Source organism: Triplophysa dalaica, chromosome 6 (assembly GCF_015846415.1).
Source record: "Triplophysa dalaica isolate WHDGS20190420 chromosome 6, ASM1584641v1, whole genome shotgun sequence".
In the NCBI taxonomy this organism is placed as follows: Eukaryota; Metazoa; Chordata; class Actinopteri; order Cypriniformes; family Nemacheilidae; genus Triplophysa; species Triplophysa dalaica.
The window spans coordinates 11,569,944-11,597,378 of record NC_079547.1 but is presented as its reverse complement, the minus strand read 5'-3'; the positions used below and the strand labels follow the sequence as shown (position 1 = coordinate 11,597,378).

The window sequence follows — 27,435 nt, the reverse complement described above, 5'->3', positions numbered from 1 at the left end:
TAAAGAAGTGGATTAAGTTTAAAAACTATTTGTTAAAGACTTCGGTTTATGCAGCATTTAAAAATGTTTTTTTATAACATGATTTATTGATTCAAGTAGTATAAATCCATTTTCTGCAATGTTTTACCAGAACTGCAATATTGTATTTGGAGCTTTTTGATAATTTCCTTCTGATACGCGCATGCTAATTTCTTAATCTTTTATTGGTGCGTTAAAGGATAACTTCTGTTTGCCTGCAATTGCCTCATCTAATTCATTTACACATATGCCATTTCGAATAATGCACAGTGCCCTAATAGACAGTTTAATAGGATGCCCGCCCTCCTGACCCCAGTTAACTTCCGGTTTGTGTTTGGCTAGTGTATAATAATAACTATTTACATTTAGTTTAGTTTATGTTAATATTGATTTATATTATTATTTTACTGTATAATAATTATATTAAGTAAATGATTTGTTGAATTTAATGTTTGTTTGTTTGTTTGTTTTATTAAATAAACAATTTGTTGAATGGGTCCTATATTTGGTCGTATTTAAGTAAACCGTATGGTACATTGACATCTAGCGGTTGAGCTTGGTCTCGCAGTTTAAATTCAAAATATTGGAGAGACAAGTTTAGCCAAGTTACGGTTCTTCTCGGTTTCTTTCGATTGTTATCAGAAATAATCTACAGAAATCTATTGTTTGTGAATGTGTACCAGAAGTTAAGTTTGCGTCACAAAAGTGCGCATGTGGAGTAATGTGTTTGTTTATGTTGTTAAGATGAAACCGTCTATAGGTAATATCAGCTCTATCCAAACGCATTTTTGTGTGACATCCAGACTACATAACTGCCTTGGGTTTCTGTTCTAGGCTCTGAAGTGAAAAGCAGTTACTGTCTCCATAAGTACATTTGAGTTCTGTGAGCTCAAGAAGAGGCATATGCATATCATTTGTCCTTTATATTGACGATCAAAATCCTACTATCTTTGTCTACTTCACTGGGCAAATCATATTCTTTTTACAACGAACTAAAGTGAACTAGTGTAGGACACAAAACCTTTTTGTTGTAACCAGACGACTTCATACTCATTGTCATTTTGAGATAAACTAAATATAGCCCATATAATTTTTATTTGTATCCTGTTGGTTTTATACTGCTGGAGCTCTCTCTACTCTCACAAGCAAGCGTTGGCCTGGCCTGCTCTTAAACTCTGCTCTAGGCACTATTTGGCCATTTCCCCAGTGATGCTTCTTCCCTCATCATGGACACTTCTGGATTTTCACTCCTTTTCCCCTTCTGATCTAACCAATTGTCTATGTCAAGTTAGTCTGTATTGTGCTGTATTTATTATGTAAGGTTTGGGAATTCATCAAAAAATCTGCATATTTTCAAGTCATTATAAAATCCTTAACCGTTCAGTAGTAACACTTAAATATGAACATTGTAGTTTAAATAATTTTAATATACATTATTGATCTGTTACCTAGTATTTAAAGTCATAATGTTTGTCGTAACGAAAGTTGTCATTCAATTTTGTCATATTATGAAGTGACATATGATGTTAAACTGAGGCACTGTTAAACTGTCCTACCACAAATGCCAGCACAAATAGATACTGAATATTCATAATGCTCAAGTCTAGGCTGACATTTTTTCTCATTGAATTTGTTTTGTGTGGTCCAAGGGATGTTTTTGTCTAAATTGCAGAAATGTAATTTCTATGATCTCATTCAGTGCAACTTTGCATTTCCAATATTTGGAAATAGTAAGGATCAATAGAAATAATATTAATATTAAAGCAATAGTCAAATAGCTCTTATTTCTTTCAGACCAAAAGAACAGCATCTCTGATTGTTCCATGTATTCCATAATCTTTTTATTAACTAGTACTTATGTGTTTACATACACACCTTTAGTAGTGGCACGAAAATGATTTTTGTTTTAAAAGATTAGTAGGAAAATGTATACATGAAAGTCCTGTATAGCTGTCATGATTGTTCAGTGATGGTATTAAGTTAATATATCATTTACAAATATAAGGTGGAAAAAGTGTTTGCATGCGTCCATGTGTGTGTTTACTACTTTTCCCTTTATATTATCATTTTGGGTAACTGAGATTTCAGACATTTTTTTTCTACACTTTAGAAATGTTTAAGTGCCGAAAATACATTTAAGAATAAGTCATTTAAATAAATGATGTACCTTTAGAACACCACTGAAAAAAATGCTTTGAAAATGTTGGTTTATTTAATCATGTTCTTACTAAAATCTCTAGGACATATAGCTCCACTTAACACATTTGACCAATTAACTGTTGCATTCACTGCTCATGTTAATGTCTTATCATAACCTAACCTACTTTAGTATATTGTTTATTAAAAATCTCATACAGCTTTTTAACTGACTGAATGCTTTATGTGTGACCTCAATGAATTTGTAAGTATTTGTGGTTGGTTTCTAGTTTTTTTTTGTTTGGTTCTACATTAAAGTCATGCCTTTAACAACATACAGTTGAAAGAAAAAGTATGTGAACCCTTTGGGTTTACTTGGATTTCTTCATAAATTGGTCATAAAATGTGTTCTGATCTTCATCTAAGTCACAACAATAGAGAAACACAGTCTGCTTAAACTAATACCGCACAAACATTATACGTTTTCATGTTTTTATAACATGTAAACATTCATAGTGCAGGATGGAAAAAGTATGTGAACCTTTGGGTTTAATAACTGGTCGACCTTCCTTTGGCAGCAATAACCTCAACCAAACGTTTCCTATAGTTGCAGATCAGACCTGCACAACGGTCAGGAGAAATTTTGGACCATTCCTCTTTACAAAAGTATTTCAGTTCAGCAATATTCTTGGGATGTCTGGTGTGAATCGCTCTCTTGAGGTCATGCCACAGCATCTCAATCGGGTTGAGGTCAGGACTCTGACTGGGACACTCCAGAAGGCGTATTTTCTTCTGTTGAAGCCATTCTGTTGTTGATTTACTTCTATGCTTTGGGTCGTTGTCCCGTTGCATCATCCATCCTCTGTTAAGCTTCAGTTGGCGGACAGACGGTCTTAAGTTTTCCTGCAAAATGTCTTGATAAACTTTGGAATTAATTTTTCCATCGATGACAGTAATCCGTACAGGGCCTGAGGCAGCAAAGCGGCCCCAAACCATGATGCCCCCTCCACCATATTTCACAGTTGGGATGAGGTTTTGATGTTGGTGTGCTGTGCCTTTTGTTCTCCACACATAGCGTTGTGTGTTCTTTCCAAACAACTCAATTTGGGTTTCATCTGTCCACAGAATGTTTTGCCAGTAGTGCTGTGGAACATCCGGGTGCTCTTTTGCAAACTTCAAACGTGCTGCAATGTTTTTTTTGGACCGCAAAAAAACTTCCAACTTCCTCCGTGGTGTCCTCCCATGAAGTCCATTCTTGTTTAATGTTTTCCTTATTGTAGATTTGTCAACAAAAATGTTAGCATGTGCCAGAGATTTCTGTAAGTGTTTAGCTGACACTCTAGGATTCTTCTTCACCTCATTGAGCATTCTGCGCTGTGCTCTTGCAGTCATCTTTACAGGACGACTACGCCTAGGGAGTGTAGCAACAGTGCTGAACTTTCTCCATTTGTAGACAATCTGTCTTACCGTGGACACATGGACATCAAGGCTTTTAGATATACTTTTGAAGCCCTTTCCAGCTTTATGGAAGTCAACAATTCTTGATCGTAGGTCTTCTGAGAACTCTTTTGTGCGAGGCATGGTTCACATCAGACAACGCTTCTTCAGAACAGCAAACTCAAAACTGGTGTGTGTTTTTTTTATTGGACAGGCCAGCTTTAATCAACACATCCAATCTCATCACATTGATTGGACCCCAGGTTGTCTGACTCCTGGCTCCAATTAGCTCTTGGAGAAGTCATTAGCCTAGGGTTTCACATACTTTTTCCACCCTGCACTATGAATGTTTACATGTTGTGTTCAATAAAAACATGAAAACGTATAATGTTTGTGCGGTATTAGTTTAAGCAGACTGTGTTTCTCTATTGTTGTGACTTAGATGAAGATCAGAACACATTTTATGACCAATTTATGAAGAAATCCAAGTAAGCCCAAAGGGTTCACATACTTTTTCTTTCAACTGTACATCCTATCTTATGTCCTTATCAGATGATTTTGTGACAGCAGTGGCTTTGGTATGTTATTTTTATAATTAATACCTCGGGGATAGCTCAGGGCAGATTAAGACTTAATATCAGTTTAAACACTTTGCAAACAGTGCAATACTTTAATTTCTAGATTAAAAGAGTTCGGTTAGGTTAAAAACTAAAACTACCAATTGAAATTTAGTGTTTTTGCAGTGATGAATCCAAGTGGAAACTACGATCGCATGAGTCTGTTTTTTTGGGTTAGAGTTTCACATTAACTTCTCATGCAACATTCCACAGCCTTGTTCTAATGTGGAGCACTGCCTCTATGTTTGTTCAAGCTGTCAGCCAGGCTACAGAAACCCCGCCCCATTTATCCTTTATCATCCTCCCTGGGAAACTGGTTAAACTGTAAAATGCTGCTGTCTCACCAACCCAGTGTAATTGCTGATAATCCTTCGGCAGGAAATTATTTCCATGTTGTAAAGCAACCTTTTTCTTCCTTGTTTATGCCCAGCCTCTGCATACTTGTTTTCCCTGATGAGGTGCTCCGCTGTAAAGAAAAAAAAACATTTTGTCCCTCTCTCTGTTGTACTATTTAAAGAAATAGTTTTGTGTTTTCAGGGCCTTCTTACAGAGCTGTAAAATAATCACAAGAGGGAGCTACAAAACAATCACAAGTGGGAACAGCTGTGTGCCCTGGTGCATAATAACTTTTACTGCTCTGATTTCTCAGTATCATTTAGGGCAGCACAAGACTGTTACAGAACTAGTGTTCAAATATTTAGAATGTTTGAATTATTAGTGCTTTAAGTCCTCTGTTTTTTCTGCTATTCAGAAAAGATTGACACCCTTGCTTTGAACAAAACTGTTGTTTGTAGACCCTTTGGATGGATGTTAAAAAACATAATTTGTTGTATTTATCCCTGCAGTGTGTGTAGTAGCACTGTCACAAAACCAGATTTTCACTACTTGTTTATTGTGGCCAAAATAAATATAGTAACTATATTTTTGCAATATGTATTGAAATTAATAAATAATGTTGTAAGTCAATGTAATCTTTAATTTAGTTGATTTAGCTTTCCTGTCTTTTGAGCAATGAATCATTTTCAAAATAAGAGTTTCAGAATAAGAATTTGTAACTGTTGTGGCTCTTGTCAAACTGGTATTTAACCAGATACTGGCACTGAAGTACGTTATTATCGTATGTGTATCTTAAACGCAATATCAAGAACCAGGGTTATTGTCAAAACCGGTATATTGTGAGAATTTAGCATGTGTGCAGGGTTTAACTCATAATCTTACTTTTTGCTCTCACACTATAGATTCTACTATTGATAGCCAACAGCTGCCCCACTTTAACGCCAAGGGCCCGCTGTGCCTGTCACCCTCCTTCCAGATGTCCACCCTCAGTCTTCCCGGACAGGCACCCTCACCCCTGCAAAGCCCCATCCTGAATGAGGTGGTCGCTGCCAGACTAGATGAAGAGGAAGAGGGCAGGAGAAAGGTATACAACTCGCATGCCAACCTGCTCAGGCTTTAATCAGTTTTTTTGTTTTGTTTTGAAACATTTTAAAATTTACAGAGCGGACAAAATTGTTAATCCCTTGTTAAATACGAGCTAAGAAGGCTGTGAAAATATCTACATTGTTTCTCCTTTTGATCTTTTATAAAAAAATCCAACATTTCATTAAAACAATTGGAAGTGGGGTGGAATATCACATTAGAAAAAAAATCTTATACATCCTGGCCACAATTATTGATACCACTAGAAATACTTAGCGTTAATATCTTTCAAGTATGTTCACATTGATATTAAAATTATCTTAGCACACCAAGGTGACTAGAATTACGATGTTGCCAATTTATTACTTGTTGCAAAAAAGAATAAATATTCCATTCTATTCCATTTTCTACCGCTTATCCGAACTACCTCGGGTCACGGGGAGCCTGCGCCTATCTCAGGAGTCATCGGGCATCAAGGCAGAATAAATATTAAGTAAAACAAATCCACTTATTTATTCATCACATTGGGTAAGACCAAACAATACAGTTCTGATGTGCACCAAAATATTGTTGAGCTACACAAAATAGAAAGTAGCTCTAAGGAAATAGTTAAAACAATATAAAAGTCAAGTTCCAACATCAGGACAATGATCAAGACATTTCAATCGACTGAAGATGTTGCACATCTGTCTGAAACAGGATATGTGTCTATATTGTCTTAATGCACAGCAAGGAGAAGAATTTGAGAGGCCAAAGATTACAAATGGATATCAGTGGAATTTGGGGGTCAGAAAAAAATGAAGGAAAACTGCAGTGTTTCATGCATTCTGACTTCTTTACAATGTTAAACATACTGGTTCCTTTACAATGTTAAACATACTGGTTCCTCATGGTTGACATGGTCAACTTGTCAAAAAACGAGTTGGGCATATGATGTAGTATTTCTGTGCTCGATACAGTCCCTCAAGGTTTGTGCTTGTGCATCACAAACTTATAGTGAATCAACAGTATTGGTTTCCTGTAGCTCAGTGGTTAGAGCATGACACTAGCAACGCCAAGCGCATGTGTTCGATCCCAGGGATTGCACATACTTAGAAAAAAAATGTATAGTATAATGCAACTCAGTTTATCAATGAATTACTTTTAAATGCAGCCAGAACCGAAAGCCAGAGGGTGCTCTTGCGCAGAATCTTCGAATATGGGAAACAGAAGATTAATGTTTAGTTCTGGGAAATGGCAATGGTCATATTATATCGCTGTTCCTCAAACCTTTTCAGTTATTTTCATGATAATAAAGTATATTTATAGTGATGATGTTTGCCGAGTGTTGCTTTTACAAATGCATGTTATAAATTACTCAAGCTTGCAGTGATTTTAGATTGAGCAGTACTTCCTACTGATAAGAGCCATAGTTAACAGAAGAGCTGTGCATTATCACAGAACCGATTTAGACATGTATAATTATTGTGAATATATATATATCGCCCAGCCCGAAATGCAATGCAAGTCGCTTTGGATAAAAGTGTCTGCCAAATGCATAAATGTAAAAGTAACGGTTATGCAAGGATACATCGCGTTACATCCACATTAAATTTACTGCCAGATCTTTATTTTTGTGGACCTACTTTTATACCAGAGGTTCTAGACATCTTGTTCAGATACATGGCATCATGATTTAAATGAAAATCTAAACTGACTTGCTCTGCTAGAAATCTTAAGATGGGTCATGGTTAGATCCTCAATTAGGGCATTGGTTATAAACATAACAACACAAAAATGGGTCACTGGGCACATAATCAAGATCCTGCCATAGTCATCCCAGTTCCCTGACCTGAACCCTATGGAAAATGAGTGGGTAAACGGAAGCACCAACATTTGGACATTCCTCCCACTTCAAATTGTTTTACTTTGATTAAATATAAGATTATATATAGAATTTTGTAGATTTATAAAAATCATAACGAGAAAGAATGCTAATATATTTTCACTGCCTTCTTTGGTCATATTTACCAAGGGTACCAACAATTATGTACACTTCTGTATCTCACAAAGGATAGTCTGTAGTGCTTTTAAACTGGGTTTGATCGTCCTTAAAATAATGAAATAAATAATTTTCACTTTCGGGTGAAAAGTCAATTTGATAACACTAATAATATGAATGCTTTCCTTTTCAGAGATACCCTACAGATAAAGCTTACTTCATAGCTAAAGAGATTCTGACAACAGAGCGAACGTATCTCAAGGATCTGGAGGTCATCACAGTGGTGAGCAGAGTCCTCTATACTCATGACTCATCATGAGGGTAATGAGTTCAGCTTACTTATGTTTAAAATAGGGTCAGTGTCTCTGTAAAGCTGCGTTCAGACCGCCAGGCTACCATTGCTTTGTCGCTGGGTGTCGCTGGTGATCTGAACAGAGTGTTAGATGAACTCTAATTGAATTGTCTTTTAAATGATGATGTGTTTAATATCATGCGTGTGCTTCAGTGGTTCCGCAGTGCAGTGATTAAAGAAAACGTAATGCCTGAGCGTCTCATGAACCTCCTGTTCTCCAACATTGACCCCATCTATGAGTTCCACAGAGGTTTCCTCAAAGAGATCGACCAAAGGCTGACTCTTTGGTACTTTGCCCTCTCCTAACACATTACACACACTAATGGTGTTAACAGATAATAATGTCAGTACTTAGGCCGTGTTCAGACTTCACTTCTTTTTTGACACAAAAAATTGACTTTGAATCAAAAGTTTGAAAAAAAAAAAAAAACCTTCCGCCGTTTGGTTACAATTAGCTATAACAACAGGTAACGTTGTTAACTAGTGATGTTTAACGTTAGCCTAGTGCTGTGTGGTGCAGAAATGTCGAAAAGTTGGCTCTTGCCTTTGCTTTTGTCAATTTGAAGACCCTGCTACAAATCATTGCACCATTGATTGCAAAAACGCAGACAAAATTCAGGGAGACCATCAGCCCGGAGGAACGTCTCTGCATTTGTTTAAGGTGAGTCGTCCAACTTTTCTGATCCCTCTCTTGACAGGTTGCGCGTTTACGTACCTGTATAGAAATGCCCAATATGTGAAGATCCACATGAAAGTGCATTGACAAAAATTTTACTAGAAGTTCAAGTGATTCCATTTGTCACATAGGCCTTCATAGTTATAAACGGAATGCAAACATAAAGGTATTGAAACAATAATTAAGCTAGTCCAACACATGTAATGCAGCATATCGTTGATGTCCTTCCAAATACTCTGATGTTTAAATTCACAGGCTTTCTGGAAATAAAAAAAACACTGTACTTTTAAAATGATTAAATACTGTGATGTCAAAGTAATAAACTAAGGGTGACTAATAATAAAATATTAAGATTTCAAGGTTTCAAATATTTGCCACTAGATGGCGTTCTATTCACAGGATCTATTTTACTGCCCCAGGCTGCTGTGCTTCTTTTAGTGTCTGTAAATTATATAATGGCTATATGTTCTAGTTGTTGACCAGCTAAAAAGCTTAACACAAGATCACTTTAATAATAGGTATAAATAAAATCTCTCATCTGTTATAAAGGACATTGGCTTCAGGATTATGTGCCAGTTCTGCACTGTAAAAAAAAAAACGTCATAAAAAGGAAAAAGTACCAGCAGTTTATTACACAGACTTTTTACCGTAATTAAAAACGAAAATGTTCTGTTAATTGACAGTGTGCCCACAGGAAAAAAAAACTGTGTATAACGTAATGGTATAACTACTGAAACTTTTAAATAACAGAAAATGTTATTTTTTTAATGTATATTACAAAAAGTTATTTTCTGTGTTTTATTGGTAAACCTATAGTAGAAAAGTGGACATTTTCTGTGTTTTAATGGTATACAATAAATAAACAGGGAAATTTCAGAATGAGAAGAGCTTTATTGCCAAGTGTGCTTGTACACACAAGGAATTTTCTTTGGTATTGGAACCTTCTAGTACAGACATTCAACACAACAACAATACAATATAATAAGATTTACAGTCTTAAAGATTCTAAAATATGCATATATATTTCACTCATTTAATGGTATACCAACACTCACTGACTTTCCCTAGTAATTAAAAAATGGAAAAATACTCTTAATGTATAGTTTACCTACAGTAAACATTTGTTTTTCTACAGTATACATAAGTTTGAATAAGCACTAAAGAATGTTTAGTTAACTGTGTTCTTACAGTGATTATATTAATGATTATTAAAAACAAAAACAACTTTGTAATAAAAACAGATTCTTTAATGAATACAAATCATTTGTAATTACTAAATAAGTAATAATGACTAAAATAGAAAGACATACTGTAAGAGGTCTTCTTCCGCAGCACATAAAAGGAGATATTTTGAAGAATGCTGGTAACCGAACAGTGGCGACAGCCATTCACTTGCATTGTATGAGTGCCGGTACTAATACAAATGAATGGTGATGACTAATACAAATACACTATTTGGTGATGACAGAATTTTCATTGTTGGGTGAACTATCACTATAAGATTTTAACAAATAAAGTGTACGTACTTTTGACAACAATACTTAGAACAATATTGGTGGCAATAGAGAAGCAGTATGATGAAAAAATTTGCTTAATTACCTTTAAATCTTCCAAGGATTCTGAAAGTCATTCAAGTCTGACAGCGATCGAAGGAGTTTATGTGGTATGTTGTACTGCTTGGTGCCCTTTTTTGCTGCTTTGGACCCACGTTTTGAATTATACCCGGCAGGCTACTGTCTAAAAAAAATGAATAATGTATCACCTTAATTTGTATAAACCTAAAAATATTACAGATGCTGAAAGTGTGTGTGTATGTGTTAGAGATGCAGAAAGTTTGCATGTGGGTGTGCATGTGTGAGAGAGAGTGTGTCTGTTGTCAGTAGCCATCAAGTCTTCAATGCTAACAATGATAATATTTCTTCTATCTTTGGTAGTGGTCCCCTCTTCTCCTTTAGAAAATAACTATTAGTAGGAGAGTAAGAAAGAAAATAATAAGTTCGCACTCATGATATGGCAAGTAGCAGTCTAATAGACTGATTTCTAGCTTCGAAAACGAATCGGAGGTGGGAAAAAACGTAAGAACAGATAGACTAATGTTACCATTGGGTGTCTACGATATGAATAAACAAATTATATGTTGACTTTAAAAACAATGTTAGATTAAATGTGCGTGCGAATGAAACCTGTTTATGGCCGTTTAGAAGTCACTAATATGTGATGGTACAGCTTAAGTGGTAAAGTAAAACCGTTCGTGTGGCATCCTATGCTTATATTGTCACATTTAAAGGGGTCATTTAACGCGGCTAAAACAAATATTTTATTGGTGGCTTTAGATGCAATACAATGTGTATGCATGATTTAAGGTATAAAAAAGCAGTTTTTTCCACATATTGTGCATATTTATATCTCCTCTTTGCTCCGCTTCTCTGAAACGCCCTGATATTTTGCAAAGCTCATTGCTTTGAAAAGCGAGGTGTGCTATGATTGGCCAGTTCACTAGGGCATAGTGATTGGTCGAATACTGCACGGAAATGTAACGCCTCTTACCATATTCAGAACATCAGGCTGCCCCAGCGGCGGTACAATGAGATAAACAAGACCGCCCACCTTACTTGCGTTTAGATATGGGCTGTCTTACTCAAATCGTGTTATGAACTGACGTAGATTCGCTGGGGTGTGGTTACACGAGGTGTAACAGGCAGGTCTGGGTGAGCATTCGCTTCTAGATAAAATACATAATTTTTGCAATTTTTCGTGTCTTACACATGCATGGGCAACTTATAACACGCCAAAGACAAAGAACAACACGTATTTCCGGCGAATCACCCCTTTAAGATTTTAGGTTGGTTGTACAGACCACTGCAGTCTTTCTGTCTTTACAATTTTCTTCTCACCTCTGCCTCGCTTTTGATTTCAACATGGCGGATGCGTGAAATCAGTCTATAAGCAGGATAACCGTAACCTTACTAAAGTAAGGAAAGTTACCTGTGGTGGTTGTCGCATAAAAAACCCACTTGCCCCCGCTTCGCGTTGATGTCTGATCATCCTGTCAGGTTTTTTGTTAAAACCGTCTGGATGTATATTAACCTTACATGCGTGTATTTCCCTCATTTAGCGTTACACAGTGTCTACTGTATAAATACATATATATAAAATAAATTATAAATAATCAAACAGAAACAGAGACGGCCAGATGCTACGTTTAAAATAGCGTTCATTGTAAATTCATTTGAAATACACCACGAAAACCATTAACCAAACTATACAATATCACTTGCCCTTGTTAATTCTACAGTACAAAGAAAACAATAATTTAAAATTTCCATAAATGTTTTACATAGCCTACCTTTTACACACAGAGCGGAGCTGTAGTTCACCAGTGTCTGTCACACAATGTAGCGGGGGATGGATAGTTACTTCCTGCGCACCAAGCAGGTTAAAAATACTGACCAATAAACTGTAAATTAACAGATAGCACATTCATTGATGAGGAGAAGGCAAAAACAAGTAATAAGTATTACAAATAATCACTCATAGTTAACAGTTTGTACTTGATAAAACATCGTTTTTTGTTAACAATATCAAACGAAATTCACTGTTGTAACATACTTTACATGGCCTGTTCAGTAATAATGGTAATAAAGCATGTCATTTAATTGAAATGTTGTGTTAATATTTTATTTAGAGTATTTACCAGTGGAAAAAATTGGGTAAAATTTTGTGTTATGGCTGTTCTTATACGTCCATGACCATCAAAAGTTGTCGGAGCAGTGATCACGCTCCCATAATGCAATTCGAGAAAGTATATAGACGGAAAAACACCCGTAACACATGTTGTATGGAAAATTTACAGTCATTAAGCTGTCAATGTTCAGATTGTTTTTACATTGTGTGGCTGGAATAGTCAGCCAGGTATATGAGGCAATCTGGAACCTTTGCCCCTCCATCAAGTGGGTCCCTATACTAAAACTACAAAAAAAAACTTGCAGTTGTTGATGCCAGGTATCGCTCTAGGTTTGTAGACATTGGCGCCTATGGTAGGAGCAGTGATGGAGGAACACTGGCTGGCTCTGCCTTCAAATCCCCCCATACCAGAGCAACCTGAGGATACCTGAAAACTCTCCCCTCCCTGGAGCAGAGCATCTTGGAGCCATGCCGTATGTGTTCCTCGAAGATGAGGCATTCCCATTGTGACGTAACATCCTCCGCCTTACCCTGGACACAATACTGGAGAAAGGCAAGTTTTAATTTCGTCTTCCCCATGCCAGACGAATGGTCAAGTGTACATTTGGTGTACTTACAGCACAATGGAGATTACACTGGAGGGTTCTGGGAGTGTCTCCAGAGGTAGCTGAAAAGAATGTGAAGGCCACCTGTATGCTCCAAAAATGGTTGATCTTCTCTTTGTTGAGGTCAGCTCTCCACAATATTTAAGAGAATGTGGATGCTTTCTCTGAAAGTGTGAGATGATTTTTTCTAGTTTCTGTATGATATTCTATTTTTCTAGTTTCTATATGATTTTCTAGTTTCTTTAGACCGTATCATCCGACACAGGTACATGACTGCAGTTAACTTCCGGTCTGTGTTTAGCTAGTTGTCTAATCAATTTTTATAAAAATTATTTATATTTATTTGGAATGTTAAAGTGATGCTTCACCCAAAAATAATTTGCTCACACTCAAGTAAGCAATTTTTAATTCTGTGACATCATTAACTGCCGTAGTAGGAAAAATTAAATGGTAGTCAAAGATGCCCCAGAACGGGTTGTGTTCCTAAATTCCGTAAAATATCTCACTTTGTGTTCAACAGAACAAAAAAATGTGCCTCAATGTGTTCCTTGAGATTGAACGTAGAGTTTTTAAATTACAAAATGTATCTTTCTCTAGGTCAGCACAAGATACACATCATCCGGTATGAAGAGTCTTCTGAGACTCATTTCAGAGAACATTTCTTGTAAATTGGGCCATGGGTCTTCGTCATTTACCATGGAAGTAGGAGGTGCTGTCACATTTTCTGCTTCCATTCTAAAAAAAAAAATCTGCATTGTTGAGAGAAAATGGACTAAAAAATTATTGTTTTACTAGCATGTCCGGGCTTGTGTAGAAATTTACCGCAAATGATTTGAGAATGCCCGCGTGCATTTGCGCATTGATATTTAACCAGTGCTTGGTTATGCGCGGTCAACGTGACCAGATCGCTTATTCGCTGATTGGACTATGGTCATTCTCTGTTCTTCTACTACGATTTTTTTGTAGTAAGTTGTAAACGTACATACTCAGGTAGTGGAGAAAATGAAGAAGTTTGCAGAAATATAAAAAAGTGTAGATACTAACAAAAAATACTTCAGTACTGTAATTAAGTATTTTTACTTTATACATTATAACACTCCAAAAAAGATGTCAAGTCTGAACACGGCCTTATTTGTTTCATACCTATAGCAACACGCCCTTATTTGTTTCATAACTATGTCATTTCCTTTTTCTTCAATGGACCACAAAATCAACTTAATGAATGTGAATTTGGACAGGGATTAACATTTTCTTTTTGTATGAAATTAGTCTAAATGTCTTGCACTGTATTATGTGTTATACAATAGCTTTATTGGTGGATTGATGAAAATGCAAATTTAAATTAAACTTTAACCGATGTGTAATTTGTTTAAATTGAAATGTTTCTTTTAAAACATTTTGAGGGTGCACTCAGTATATTTTGTCACTCTGGCCATTATTTTGGACTGGATAGAATATCATGTGTAACATCATGCAGAAGAAAAAGATTCACAGTGACTGATGCCATTGTAAAACTGTACTATTTGCAGTCAAACGTAAATATTTTTTCCACAAGAGAAATGTTCACGCAACAGGCAATAGTTGTGGTTGGATAAAAATAATGATTTCACCTTTAGTTTTCTTGTGTTGTTTTGCCTCAACTTTTTATGTTTTTTAAACTGTTTGGAGGGAGGGACGACGCAACGCTCATGTCAAAGGAGATTGCCATCGAATTGGAGACGTAATGCTCTGTAACATGTGTGCCCTGAAGGTAAGGTTTTAGTTTAGTTCTACAAAAAAAGCACAGCATAATAAATCAGATGAATTGGAATTAACAATTTCGGGAAGCTCTATTTATGATGTTCCATTGTTGCATTCCTCAGGAGTTCACAGGCTATCTGCAAAAGCATGATGAGGTGTTAACAGAGCTCGAGAAAGCAACAAAATGTGTGAAGAAACTAGAAATTGTGTATAAAGAGTTTGAGCTGCAGAAGGTTTGCTACCTGCCTCTAAACAACTTCCTCCTGAAGCCTATCCAGAGACTCATGCACTACAAACTCATACTGGAGCGACTGTGCAACCATTATACTCCCCAGCACAAAGACTACAAGGATTGCAAAGGTGAGCTGTGTAAAAATTAAGTAACATCTGCTCCAAGGTATACCTCTGGGGCTGATTGGCCCACTGGAAATAAAAAAAAAAATGTTGCAAGCCCAACCCTCGGTCCTAACTACATCCAGACTTGTGAGAAAATATTTACACCTGTTGCACCTTCTAAAACTACGACCAGGCGCAGCTACGCTCAGCTTAGGGAAAAAAGTGGCGAGTCCTTCCATGGAGAAGAGGGAGAGTCGCTGGAGTAGTGTATGGTCACCATTGTAAACATTTGACTAAGCTGCGCTCCTACAGCTGGTAATAAGAAATCAGCTACACACATTCTAAGGCAACTAACGGTCAAATAATAGCGTCCATGACTTTAACATCGGCTGTGGAACACACAACTCATGAGACTTCTCTCTGATAATGGCAAGGAAAGGTAAGTATGCTATGTATTTCTATAGTAATTTATCCCCCAAATACAGAGCATCACTGGAACCTCAGACCTCCTTCCTCTAATCATATTCTTGACTGCTTCCCCCGTGGTAAATGTCCTATTGTGCAATTCAACTGTGCTGAAATAGTGGGATTATAACAAGTCTTAAGCGAATCTTGTGTGTGTTTACTTGCCTTTTAAACACTTACAGTTGTGTTCAAAATTATTCAACCCCCAATGCTGTAAATGGTTTTAGGGAATTTAGAGTACATTTGTAATTGTATTCAGAATGAAATCCTACAAGGACTTCTTAAAGAACCATATGCAACTAAAATGACATCAATTAGTTTTGTAATACAGTAGTAAATGTTTCTTTTGTGAATTCTTCATTGACATAATTATTCAACACCTTAAAGACTACCACTCTGAAGAACAGAGGTTCAATGAAGTGTTTTCAATCAGGTATTGAAAACACCTGTGGATATCAGGGAGCAGCAATAAAGCCTAATAAGCACCAATTAGTTCAAATGACTGTGATACTCCGCTCCTTCTAGACATTTACTGGTGTGGTTACAAACATGGTGAGGTCAAGAGAATGGTCCAGGAAGATAAGAGAACAGGTGATTACTCTTCACAGGAAGGGCAATGGCTATAAGAAGATTGCAAAGATGTTAAACATACCAAGAGACACCATAGGAAGCATCATTCGCAAATTCAAGGCAAAGGGCACTGTTGAAACGCTACCTGGTCGTGGCAGAAAGATGCTGACTTCGACTGCTGTGCGCTACCTGAAGCGTAGAGTGGAGAAAAGTCCCCGTGTGACTGCTGAGGAACTGAGAAAAGATTTGTCAGATGTGGGTACTGAAGTTTCTGCTCAGACAATACGGCGCACCCTGCGTAATGAAGGCCTCCATGCCAGAACTCCCAGGCGCACCCCCTTGCTTTCCCCAAAGAATAAGAAGAGTCGACTGCAGTATGCCAAAAGTCATGTGGACAAACCACAGAAGTTTTGGGATAGTGTTCTGTGGACTGATGAAACAAAATTAGAACTGTTTGGGCCCATGGATCAACGCTATGTTTGGAGGAGGAAGAACAAGGCCTATGAAGAAAAGAACACCTTGCCTACTGTGAAGCATGGCGGGGGGTCAATCATGCTTTGAGGCTGTTTTTCTTCTGCAGGTACTGGGAAGCTTCAGCGTGTGCAAGGTACCATGAATTCTCTTCAGTACCAGGAGATATTGGATGACAATGTGATGCAGTCCGTCACAAACCTGAGGCTTGGAAGACGTTGGACCTTTCAACAGGACAATGATCCCAAGCATACCTCCAAGTCCACTAGAGCATGGTTGCAGATTAAAGGCTGGAACATTTTGAAGTGGCCATCGCAGTCACCAGACTTAAATCCGATTGAGAACCTCTGGTGGGACTTAAAGAAAGCAGTTGCAGTGCGCAAGCCTAAGAATGTGACTGAACTGGAGGCTTTTGCCCATGATGAATGGGCGAAGATACCCGTAGATCGCTGCAAGACACTTGTGTCAAGCTATGCTTCACGTTTAAAAGCTGTTATAACTGTAAAAGGATGTTGTACTAAGTACTAAGACTGAATGTCACTTGGGGGTTGAATAAAACTGATAATGATGTGAGCTCAGAAAAGACATTTGTGGTTATTTCATTATAAATGTTATGTTATATTTGTCTGACCTACACGTGCCTCTTTGATTTAATTGTAAGCAGGATGACTGAATGATCATAATCAATGTCAAACCGACCAAAACAATCAATTTAAGTGGGGGTTGAATAATTTTGAACACAACTGTATATGAAACATCCTTCTGACATCCTGCTTGCAAATATCTCCAGGTCAAACAGCTTGTTTTATTATCCAACATAGGTTCAATATGAAAATGCAAAACTAAGCTTTTGAAAACTCCACACGTGCATTGAGAGGGGGACCGATCAAAACAGCCCGAGAAGTGGAAACTTGCTGATATGGTGTGGGTGGGATATCTTCAGACACATGCTATAAGCAGCAAAAAAATTTTTATCTCGGGACAGGAGTGAAGAATAGACCTGAAATATGTGAAATATAAAGCGTTGTAGAGCCTGGCATAGACAAATTGTTGGATCTTATGTGAGGGGGTGTTACGACACCCACATCTGATCAAACCTATTGATAACATATTTCTTAAAGAGAAATAAGGACTTTTAGGGATCTGAATCGTCTCGGGAAGGGTCTCCCCCCAGACTGTTATCAGCATCTTTAACTCCAAAAAGTACACTTTACGACCATCTCTTGGACCTCAAAGAGACTATAACAGGGGAAGAATGAACACACACACATTATCAGTGTATTACACAGAACAGCCGATGTTAAAGTCATGGAAGCTGTTATTTGACAGTTGGTTATCTTAGAATATCTGTAGGACTGCGATGAAAGTGAAAGAAGTTTAGCGCGTAGCTCAGTCAAATGTTTACAATCTCTGATAACTAAACTCGCCGGTTTTTTTGCCTTTTCCTTTGGGCGGAGGTTATTAAAAGCACTCAGAATATTGACATCCTGTACCCAGGAAGTAGAGGGCTGTAGTCCATTTCCTATGGAAGCATATTGGTTGTTGAACATCAATTGAACATTTGGGATTGCATTCTCATTTACACACAGCGCGTTGAGTGTTGCTAATTTCAATGTGGACTTGACAATGCATTTCAAGCTGTCCACGCCCCCTCACCGGTACAGCGTCATTGCGTGAAGGCGGAGCCAGCATCGCTAGTTACGTGTGTTGTTTTGAGGTGTTGAAAACACATACTACTGCAGAGAAGATAAAAGCGTTAAATCGCTTGCACATACACGTTTTCATCATAGACACGTTCAGTATTTGTTGTCTTAGTCAATATCTTAACATAATCATTCAGAAACTGTTTTTGTTGTGCAACGTTTCCTTAACTTCAGGAAGCGAGTTACAGTAGATCTGTCACAGCCCAAACTGCAGCATCCGGATGAATTTGAAACCAAGGTTAATTTTCGTAAGGAAAGATTGGCAATGTTTATGTATATTTATGCATAATATCTCCGCTTACACTGCCTCCAGCACGAAAGTAGCACACTACAGAGGTGTATTTCACGTGGATGTATCACGTTCGTGATTGTACTGTACAGTAACTGAAGAGTGGTCTCACAAAACGACAATTTCTGAACGATTATGTGAAGATATTGTGACAAACAAGACAATAATAAATTTTTCTAAAGATCACTGGACAGTCTAATGACTCATGACAAACAAGAAACCCTTAAACAATTATGACTAAACATAACAACTGTCATTGATTGTTTAGATAACATCATACAGTATAAAGAATCAGGGGCGTCTACACATTTTGCACTGAGCTATTTTTAGAAATTCTGTTATTATTCTTTAGTGTGAACTTTATGTTAACGTTTATTAAGTGAAATAACTTGCTCAGGGCAGGACTTAATTAAAAATAAACCTTCATTTTCAAAAATCCTCTTATTTTTCCGAAGGTTTTAAAGGAACACTACACTTTTTTTTAAATAGGCTCATTCTCCAACTCCCCCAGAGTTAATAAGTTAAGTTTTATCATTTTGGAGTCTATTCAGCCGATCTCCGGGTCTGACGATAGCACTTTTAGTATAGCTTAGCATAGTTATCAAATATAGGTATCAAATTAGAACAGTAGCATCGCGTTCGAAGATGACCAAAGAATTTCGATATGAATCTGATTATTTTATCTACTTGTACATATAGTCCAGAGTTTCCCTCCCCACAGCTGCGTGTGCAAATGAGAGGAATAGGCCGCGCTCGTGATGCGTGATAAAACTGAGCCTGCTGCGCCCATGTTAAGGCAGCAAACTTTCTTGATTATTACAGTGGAATGGGAGTATAGTTCCTAGTCATATCGGCCTAGAAAATCGCAACTTTTCATTTTCCGCCAGTTTTAGCACACGATATAAGTACTGAAGAGTCAAGTCTTAAATAAGAAAAATATTGAAACTCTCTTGTTATTTTTGAACGCGATGCTACTGGTCTAATTGAATTCAATTATCTGCTTTCCTGTAGCTCCTGTGGCCACGAAATATTAACACGTGGGAACATGATAGGTTTCTGCCATGAGATATGAGTTTGTGGGAACGTAATAATAATATCTCAAAGGAATGTGATGTGTTGTGGCCACGCGATCATCTTGTTGAAGTACCAATGTCCTTATGTTGTGGACAGGATATTGTTTGTTCAGGGATCGACTTCCTTATCTTGACTTAAATAGCACCTGAAATTAGCATTAATTGATAGGACTGTAATAATATTTATTTATTTTAAAAAAGATATAGGTTGGAATTAATAAATGATTATATTAACATATTGCCTGTTATATTTAATTAAGTGTGATGGTGCCTATACACAGGGGGGCACGGTGGCTTAGTGGTTAGCACGTTCGCCTCACACCTCCAGGGTTGGGGGTTCGATTCCCGCTTCCGTCTTGTGTGTGTGGAGTTTGCATGTTCTCCCCGTGCCTCGGGGGTTTCCTCCGGGGACTCCGGTTTCCTCCCCTGGTCCAAAGACATGCATGGTAGGTTGATTGGCATCTCTGGAAAAATTGTCCGTAGGGTGTGAGTGCGCGAGTGAATGAGTGAGTGTGTGTGCCCTGCGATGGGTTGGCACTCCAGGATGTATCCTGTCTTGATGCCCGATGGCTGCCTGAGATAGGCACAGGCTCCCCGTGACCCGAGGTAGTTCGGATAAGCGGTAGAAAATGGAATGGAATGGTGCCTATACACCAACAGCAGTAATAATTATAAACAAATATTAATAAAAAATAAACTATTAGCGAATGGATATAAAAACAGATTGGTGCGATTAGATAAAAATGTGTTTCATTTATTGTCAATTTTCATTTGATAGCTGTCTATGCAACAATAATAAACATTCAAGTCATTTTTTAGGTTGTGTTGTGACTTGATTCCGTTGTGTTGTGAACGAATTTTGTACCACATAATATCACGCTTTTTATATCACGCTTCTAACATTCCCACATGTTAATATTTTGTGGTCACGACAAAACTAACTGAAACAAGTATGTCCCCTCCCGGTCACTGTAGTTCTCTGCCTGTCTAGTAATGTGTGTTTATGTGGATCTGTGGATTTTAGGCAAACATACACATACAACGTGAGCGCTGTTTGCTGTGAGGGTATTTTTAGTCTCCAGACGATTGATTTGAGACTTAAGACTAAACTAACCGCAGAGGAATTCAGGATTATAATTTAGCTAAACTATTAAAGTTGCACAGTAAACATGCACAATAATATTCTTAATTTTTAGTAACTTCAAGGGCAAGGGCCCTGTGTGCTCAGTCTGACTAAGCATAAGATTTAGTCTGAGACGTACACTATGCCTTGCTGGTGCAACAGGTATAAATTCTATACAGGACTTGAGGCGCATTTACGTCCAGACCAGTCTTACGATCGGGTGTACGTCCAGCTGGTGCAACCGGCTCCTGGTGTTTTTTTGGGGGGGAGCAGAGCTTGCACTTTCTCCTAAGATCAGAGCATGGTAATGAATTTATGTGTGTTTAATTAACTGTAATTTTCTGCAGAGGCTCTTAAGGAGGTGGCAGAGATTGCAACTCAACTGCAGAGCAGTCTTATTCGACTGGAGAACTTCCAGAAGCTGACAGAACTTCAGAGGGATCTGATAGGCATTGAGAAACTTACAGCTCCAGGAAGAGTGAGTTCTTGTCTTGCTTATGGTTGGATATAAGTTTAGTAGTAGTCAGGGCGTACATTACTGTCACTTTGGTTGATAAGATGAAAGAAAATAAGCCACTTACAGTAAATAATAGTACTTTAATGCTGCAATCTGTAAAAGGCTATTTACATTATAAAGAAAACTATAAATTGTGCTTTGGTTGATAAGATCAAAGTAAATGAGCCACTAACAGTAAATAATAGTACTTTAATGCTGCAATCTGTAAAAGGCCATTTATGATAATGTAGCGGTTTTAGCTGCATGTTAGAATAATGATAAGCTTAGCTCACCAAATATGTTCTCCACTAGATCTATCAAGATCACATCCATGAAATTATTTAATTAAAACGTCAATTTCAGTCAAGGAATAACTTTAGCTCAAAGGAAAATATGTATAATAATCATCATTACCTTTACATATTTTACAGTTTCTGATAGCAGTATGGTGATAACAATCCCTTTATGTATTCGTCCAACAAATGCATCAATGATTTTATACACTTTAACGTTATCTCATGACCGTAAATTATGTGACTTTACCAAACATAATTTAGAGCAGAGGTAGCATAGATCGAAACACAGTTTAAGTGACCGAATCCTTTCAGAAAAAGCCAAGGAACCATCATGAGGGAATATATGGTTATTTATTGAACTAACTTTACAAAAAATTAGGCCTAGACATATACTGACCAAACACATAATATGTAAACATGAAACACAAACGCACAGAGAGAGAGAGTGAGACGGAGAGTAGGCATGTCTGCGAGGTAGGTAAAACATGTCTGAAAACCTTTAACAAAGAGGCACGAACTTAATGCAGCTATTCCTTATTTAGAATTGGATACTTGCAAGCTCTGTTCCGGAACAATATCATGAATGGTTCCAGAATGCATTTCTGTTGAAGCGCTGACTTTAAGTGTCCGAAGTTCCATTTCCTAATCGGAATACCCAGAGGGGAGCCGCAAGCCCTTTAGTAGTTACATAGGAAACATGCTAGGCTTTGAGCTGTGAATCATACCAACGTATGAATAGACCAAACCCTAAATCAAAACTTGCATCATTACTGGTTACAGGTATCGTAAGATGGCCAGAGTGCCAACACACCACAAGGATATTTACACATTCATAGTGAAGGACCATTTAATCACATAAGTTCCTATTTGTCAGAGAAGTTTCTCTGGTTAGCCTCAGATGTTAAGTTGAGACAGAAAGACTTCTCAACTCTGCTTTGAAGTTTAGGAGTCTTAAATATCCTTCGGAGAAACAAAAGGGTTATCAAAACTCTCAGTGAAAGTACAAACCTAAATCCAGGCAGCCCTTGAGCCTGGTTTTGCTATGTTCTTTTGATGACGGAATCAATAATACAGGATAAAAGGGAGTGGAAGAGTTTTATAGCTCTTCTTACAATGATTCTGACCATTTGGCTTATACCAAATCCTCTACAGATTCCCCCTTTTCGGAAGGTTATGTTAAAATGTAAACTTCAGCTGACAATGGATTGTTGGATCATGATGGCGGGATGACTGCAGGTTCCTATTTGTCCCCAGCATCTGGCCATACAGGCAGAGAATGTTCCCAAGTGGTCGAGCATTGTCTCAACTATCTTTTCCATACTGATTGGACATCAAGGGAGAGCTGCCCTGCACCTGTTTTGTGGTTCTTCCAACACGTTGGTTAGGGTGTTTCTTATCTTTGAGGAGATGCACAGCAGCAGTGCTGGATGAAACATTAGGTGGGATGGCATGATTGGCCTCCATCCAAATGTCTGTAGTGCTGTGTCATGGGGAGTGGCCTTGTCTAGCTAACATAAGCAGTTTTGGTTGTGGGGAGGAAGTTCACTTCTACTCGGTTGACATTAGATTGTTTCTTGCCCAGAGATCAAGTGTCTTTAAACTGGTGGCAATGGAAACATCTGATGATTGGTTCTTCCTGCCCCCGCTAATCTTGACTCTGTGAGTGATGGGGGAGGACCTGTCTGCAATCACAGGAAGTCCCGTCCAGTGTGGCAGAAATTTCAAGAACAACAGATGGGAGGTTGTCTCAGGTAGCTGGGCAAAGTTAGGATACCAAATCTTGTCACTCACATCACATTCCTCATGTGAATCTTGACGGGTGCAGCATGCCCTCTCGCCTTCACATTTTCTGCATTGATAGCTGGGCAAAGGCAGGTGTCACGCTCCGGTGTCTTTCATTGAAGTACTGGTGAGAGGTGTAGGGCGTGACAAGGTTTGAGTCTCTTGGCTGGCACTCTGGATGTTGTTGTGATTCCGTCTGACCCCAGGCCATCAGATCAGAAAGAGACACGAACGTCGGTTGGTTTGAGGTCCCTCTAATGGCAATGGACACAAGGGGTCTATATATAGGTATATAGGTATACATCAGCATGACCCCCCCCTTTGTTTCTGGAAAGCTGCAAGCCCTGGCGCTGTGCTGTTAAAGGAACAAACTAGAGAATTTTGCTTATCAGTCGCAGCAAGGTTTGACATTGTGAAAGGGAGGTGGTTTAGCATCACTTGTGATTGTTGGGGGTTGCATAAGTGAAGCTGTATTGTAGGCAGAGCCAGTGAAGATGGGTGTGATGCGGGCTTTGTAGCAGCATGATGTGCTAGCTGTGGCTTAGAAGCAATGCTTGGGATGGGTGGGTGGGTTTTTTGGTAACCACCAGTTGCCACAAAAAGGCTCAGTTTTCATTGGTTGATTAAGAATATCCGCTCACCTTTTCCTGCAGAGGAGCATATCGTGTTCCTTTGTGATGACACTAGATGTCTGCAATAGGTGTTGACGCTCAACTGGCTTATGATTTGCTAAGTTTCTTGCCAATTGATAGCGTGTGAAACTTAGCTTGGCCTACTTTGAGTATATGCAGGTAAGAAATTGTCTGGTGGAGTTTTTGTGAGCCGCTGCGATTTGAAGGATAATCAAGAAAGCTGTCACTTGTGTTGTGATGTTTGGGGCCCCAGCTTACAGTGTTGCAGCGGGACAGGCTTGTCGTTTTCCACAAAACACCTGCTCTGGGCATGCCTTACCTCACTATTGTGTCGTCGACCACATGGCTTTGTGTGCGTGGCATCTGCAGTGTGGATGCGTTGGCTGTTAGAAACAACTCAGGTTGGTGGCAGGTCTCTATGGCTCTTGTCATCTGGGTGCTCAGGCTGTGGTAAGAGTTGTGTTCTGCTGCTGCTTGGCTATCTCCCTTTCATTCCGTAATGACATTGTTCACAATCTTTGGTAATTGTACTCACATGTACAGTATGCACGCTGCAAAAGATGACTTATTCAGTAAAAAGGGCTTCCAGAGTGGGCCATGCTCCACATATTCCATTGAATATGTGTGGTTGAAGGCTTGGTAACACTGTGTGTTGAGCTGAACAGTGACCCCTTTTGGTTAATGCAGGTGCTACAGTCTCATTTATTCACCAGAGTGCAAAGCTGGGCTGTTCTAATAATAATGGAAAGTTTTCGCTCTTGACAGGGCCCCTCATGGGACTGTGAGATTCGCAAAAAACAGGAAGTAGCAGGTTCAGCATTGGTTATTCCATTTCAAGTTCAAAGCACTGGTGTCCTGGGCCATTTCAGTGGTTGACAGGCATGTGTCCAATGGAAACTACACACACTTGAAAGAAGAGGAAATGACTGATGCTGATGTTGTTGTGGAGAGCGTGTGAACAGTGCAAAACTGATGTCTGAGATATCTGCACATAGTTCCTGTATGGTGCCTGCTATCATCATGTCACTTGGTGATGTGCCTTTGGCATGTAAGGGCAGGAAACTTTTAGGATCGTCGGCTGGTTAGACCTTGAGACTGAGCTCTCGCAAACCAGCTGAGATGTCATGCCTGTCTTTTGTGACCTGGCAATGCATTTCAGACGAGTTGGCTGGCAGGAAAGCGGAAGTTCCCGTACTTGAGCCCAATTCTATTGTAATGCTTAAAGTCTCTTAGAGGCTCAAAAACAATTCAGCAGGTCTTCGCTAGTGAAAAGAGGGCGTGTGTCCATCTATGATATGTACATGTGGAGTACATGCTTGTGGAGCTGCTGGTCAGGCGTGTGGAACTTCTTGTTTCAGTCATACCTCAGTTGATGGCCGCATGTGTGTCTCGGCCTGTTCTGGGTAGTCAGCCGACTGCTGAGATAAGGTCTGGGTGCCATGCTCATCTTGTGTTAGGATGACTGTCTCTCTGGTTGACAAGCAGGTTGCAGAGATCTGGACGTTATTCTCATTAGGAGTGCATTAAAGAGGGTTGTAAGTTTCTCATGCCACTCGTAAGTCAAAAAGAGTCTGATTTGGATTTTTGGATTTTTTTTTATGCTCCTTTGATCTCCTCGGGATCTCTACTGGCTCAGACTTAGTTGCACTGTTTTGCTCTCTGGATAGGTGTCATACATGGTCTTGCGATAAATGCCTCGATGACTGTTGGGCCGGACCGGGTCAGTGGCTCCTAGGTTGGCAGCTGAATTTCCATCGTTCAGGTCATCCGACGAAAGTGGTCAGCTCCAAGCTGTCTAAGGGGCATCCTGTCTGGTGCTTGGCTGTTCCCAGCAAGCTGTAACATCTGCTGAGTTTCTGCTGAAGATCTGCTGCTGTGGTGCGCACTCCAGAGTCAGTCTTTACGGAGGCAGCGCTTAGTTCTATGTAGGCCTTATGGCCTGAGTTCTGCAGATATCAGGTGATTGTGGTGAAAAGAAAAGGCTGTGATGCGGATTTCTGAGGAAGAAGAGTTTTCCTTTTGGCCTGTTCTGTCGTCTGAAGGAGGCTCAGATGCTGGTTGTAGCAGATGTTTCCTCGATGCTGTATTCTGCTTTGACCGTTTCTGACTACTTGCATAGGATGCTGTGGTCCTCTAGGCTGGAAGTGATCCTAAGCAGGTTATCTGTCTCTTGTGGTCACACTGGGCAGTGTTAATGCCTGAGAGTCAATGTTTTGCAGGTAGGCGTTTGTTGTGGCCTCCTGCAGTATTCAGGGTATCAGCGTTTAGTGGTGACAGTTGTCATGTTTCTAGCCAGCTTGCTGGGGTCTGTGGGGTCATGCTGTGTGTGTATCTACAGGTTCTTATGGATGGTTCTTATGCCCAATCCCTCTGTGTTTGCTGGCTAGTAAGGTGTAAACAGTGGGCTTTCACCCCCCCCCCCCCTTTCACAGCTTTGGGCTTTTAGCTGAGGGGCTGGACAGGAGAGATTCTGTTATATTCTCCTGTCTGTTCACATATTAGTCTGCAAACTAAGTTCAGTCCATTTGGTTTCATTGCTGAGTCATGGCTTGGACTTCAGCGCGGACTGCTTGCAGATGGCCTCCATTTAATATCTTAACTTAGTTATGGACAAAGTATGATGCATGCTATATTTTTATTACATAGCTCATCACATAGGGAATTAAAAGAGGAGTAGTTACATAGGAAACATGCTAGCCTCAGATGTTAAGTTGACACAGAGAGACTTCTGACCTCTTCCTTGAAGCTTAGGAGTCGTAAATATCACTCGGAGAAGCAAAAGGGTTATCAAAACTCTCAGTAAGAGCACAAACCTAAATCCATGGACACCTGGAGCCAAGTTTTGCTATGTTCTTTTGATGATGGTATCAAGAAACCAGGACAAAAGGCAGTGGAATGGTTTTATATCTCTTCTTCTAATGATTCTGACCATTTGGCTTATGCCAAATACTCTACAATAACTATAAAAAATAAAAATTGCTTAGGAGAATAGCGAGGTTCACATCACAACTATAATGATAAAGATACAGAGAATGATATCTTTGGGATCACTTTCAGATCAATTTTTTCCTGCGGATGAACGATAAAACGTACCGTTAATCAGTCTCGGGTGGATAATGTTTTACTATCGATGATAGCGACACCTTAATTTTTCTGAATTAGAGGCTGTACCGCTCGGTAAGCCTTGCATTTACGGTGGGATATTATATATGTAACACTTAAATAAATCTGACTATGCTGGCAAAATATATGCTTTAACATCCCGAACATGATCAGACCTTCATCCTTCAGAGAGAACATCCAGCCTTATTTTTGAGAAAAGACATTCGGGAATGAACTTTTAGTGACTGGGAAGAGTACAGGCTGCGCACAGGCGCTGCCAGGAATTTTGTGCCCCATGACAAAAAATCTAATTTAGCCCCCTGTCCCATCAAAAGCTTCACATAACTCTAATTAAAAGCTTGCAACTGTCTTGCTTGTAGTTCAATACTAGTACTAGCACAATATTTACTGCTGGTGATTTCTACATGCATG

At 38.8% G+C, this 27,435-nt stretch overlaps 1 protein-coding gene across 8 annotated transcripts in view; it reads left to right on the top strand.

Annotated features, from left to right (window-relative positions):
• farp2 (FERM, RhoGEF and pleckstrin domain protein 2) overlaps positions 1-27,435 on the top strand; it is a 127,511-nt gene that overhangs the window by 56,586 nt on the left and 43,490 nt on the right. For all 8 annotated transcript variants that reach the window (XR_008906983.1, XR_008906982.1, XM_056750747.1 and 5 more), the window contains 6 exons: positions 5,447-5,628; positions 7,802-7,891; positions 8,114-8,247; positions 14,594-14,675; positions 14,788-15,025; positions 21,043-21,173. Coding sequence is in view for 6 of the 8 variants with exons in the window: in XM_056750747.1 (XP_056606725.1) it covers positions 5,447-5,628; positions 7,802-7,891; positions 8,114-8,247; positions 14,594-14,675; positions 14,788-15,025; positions 21,043-21,173 (857 nt within the window). In the remaining 2 variants the exon portion in view is untranslated. The remainder of the gene's footprint in view (positions 1-5,446; positions 5,629-7,801; positions 7,892-8,113; positions 8,248-14,593; positions 14,676-14,787; positions 15,026-21,042; positions 21,174-27,435) is intronic.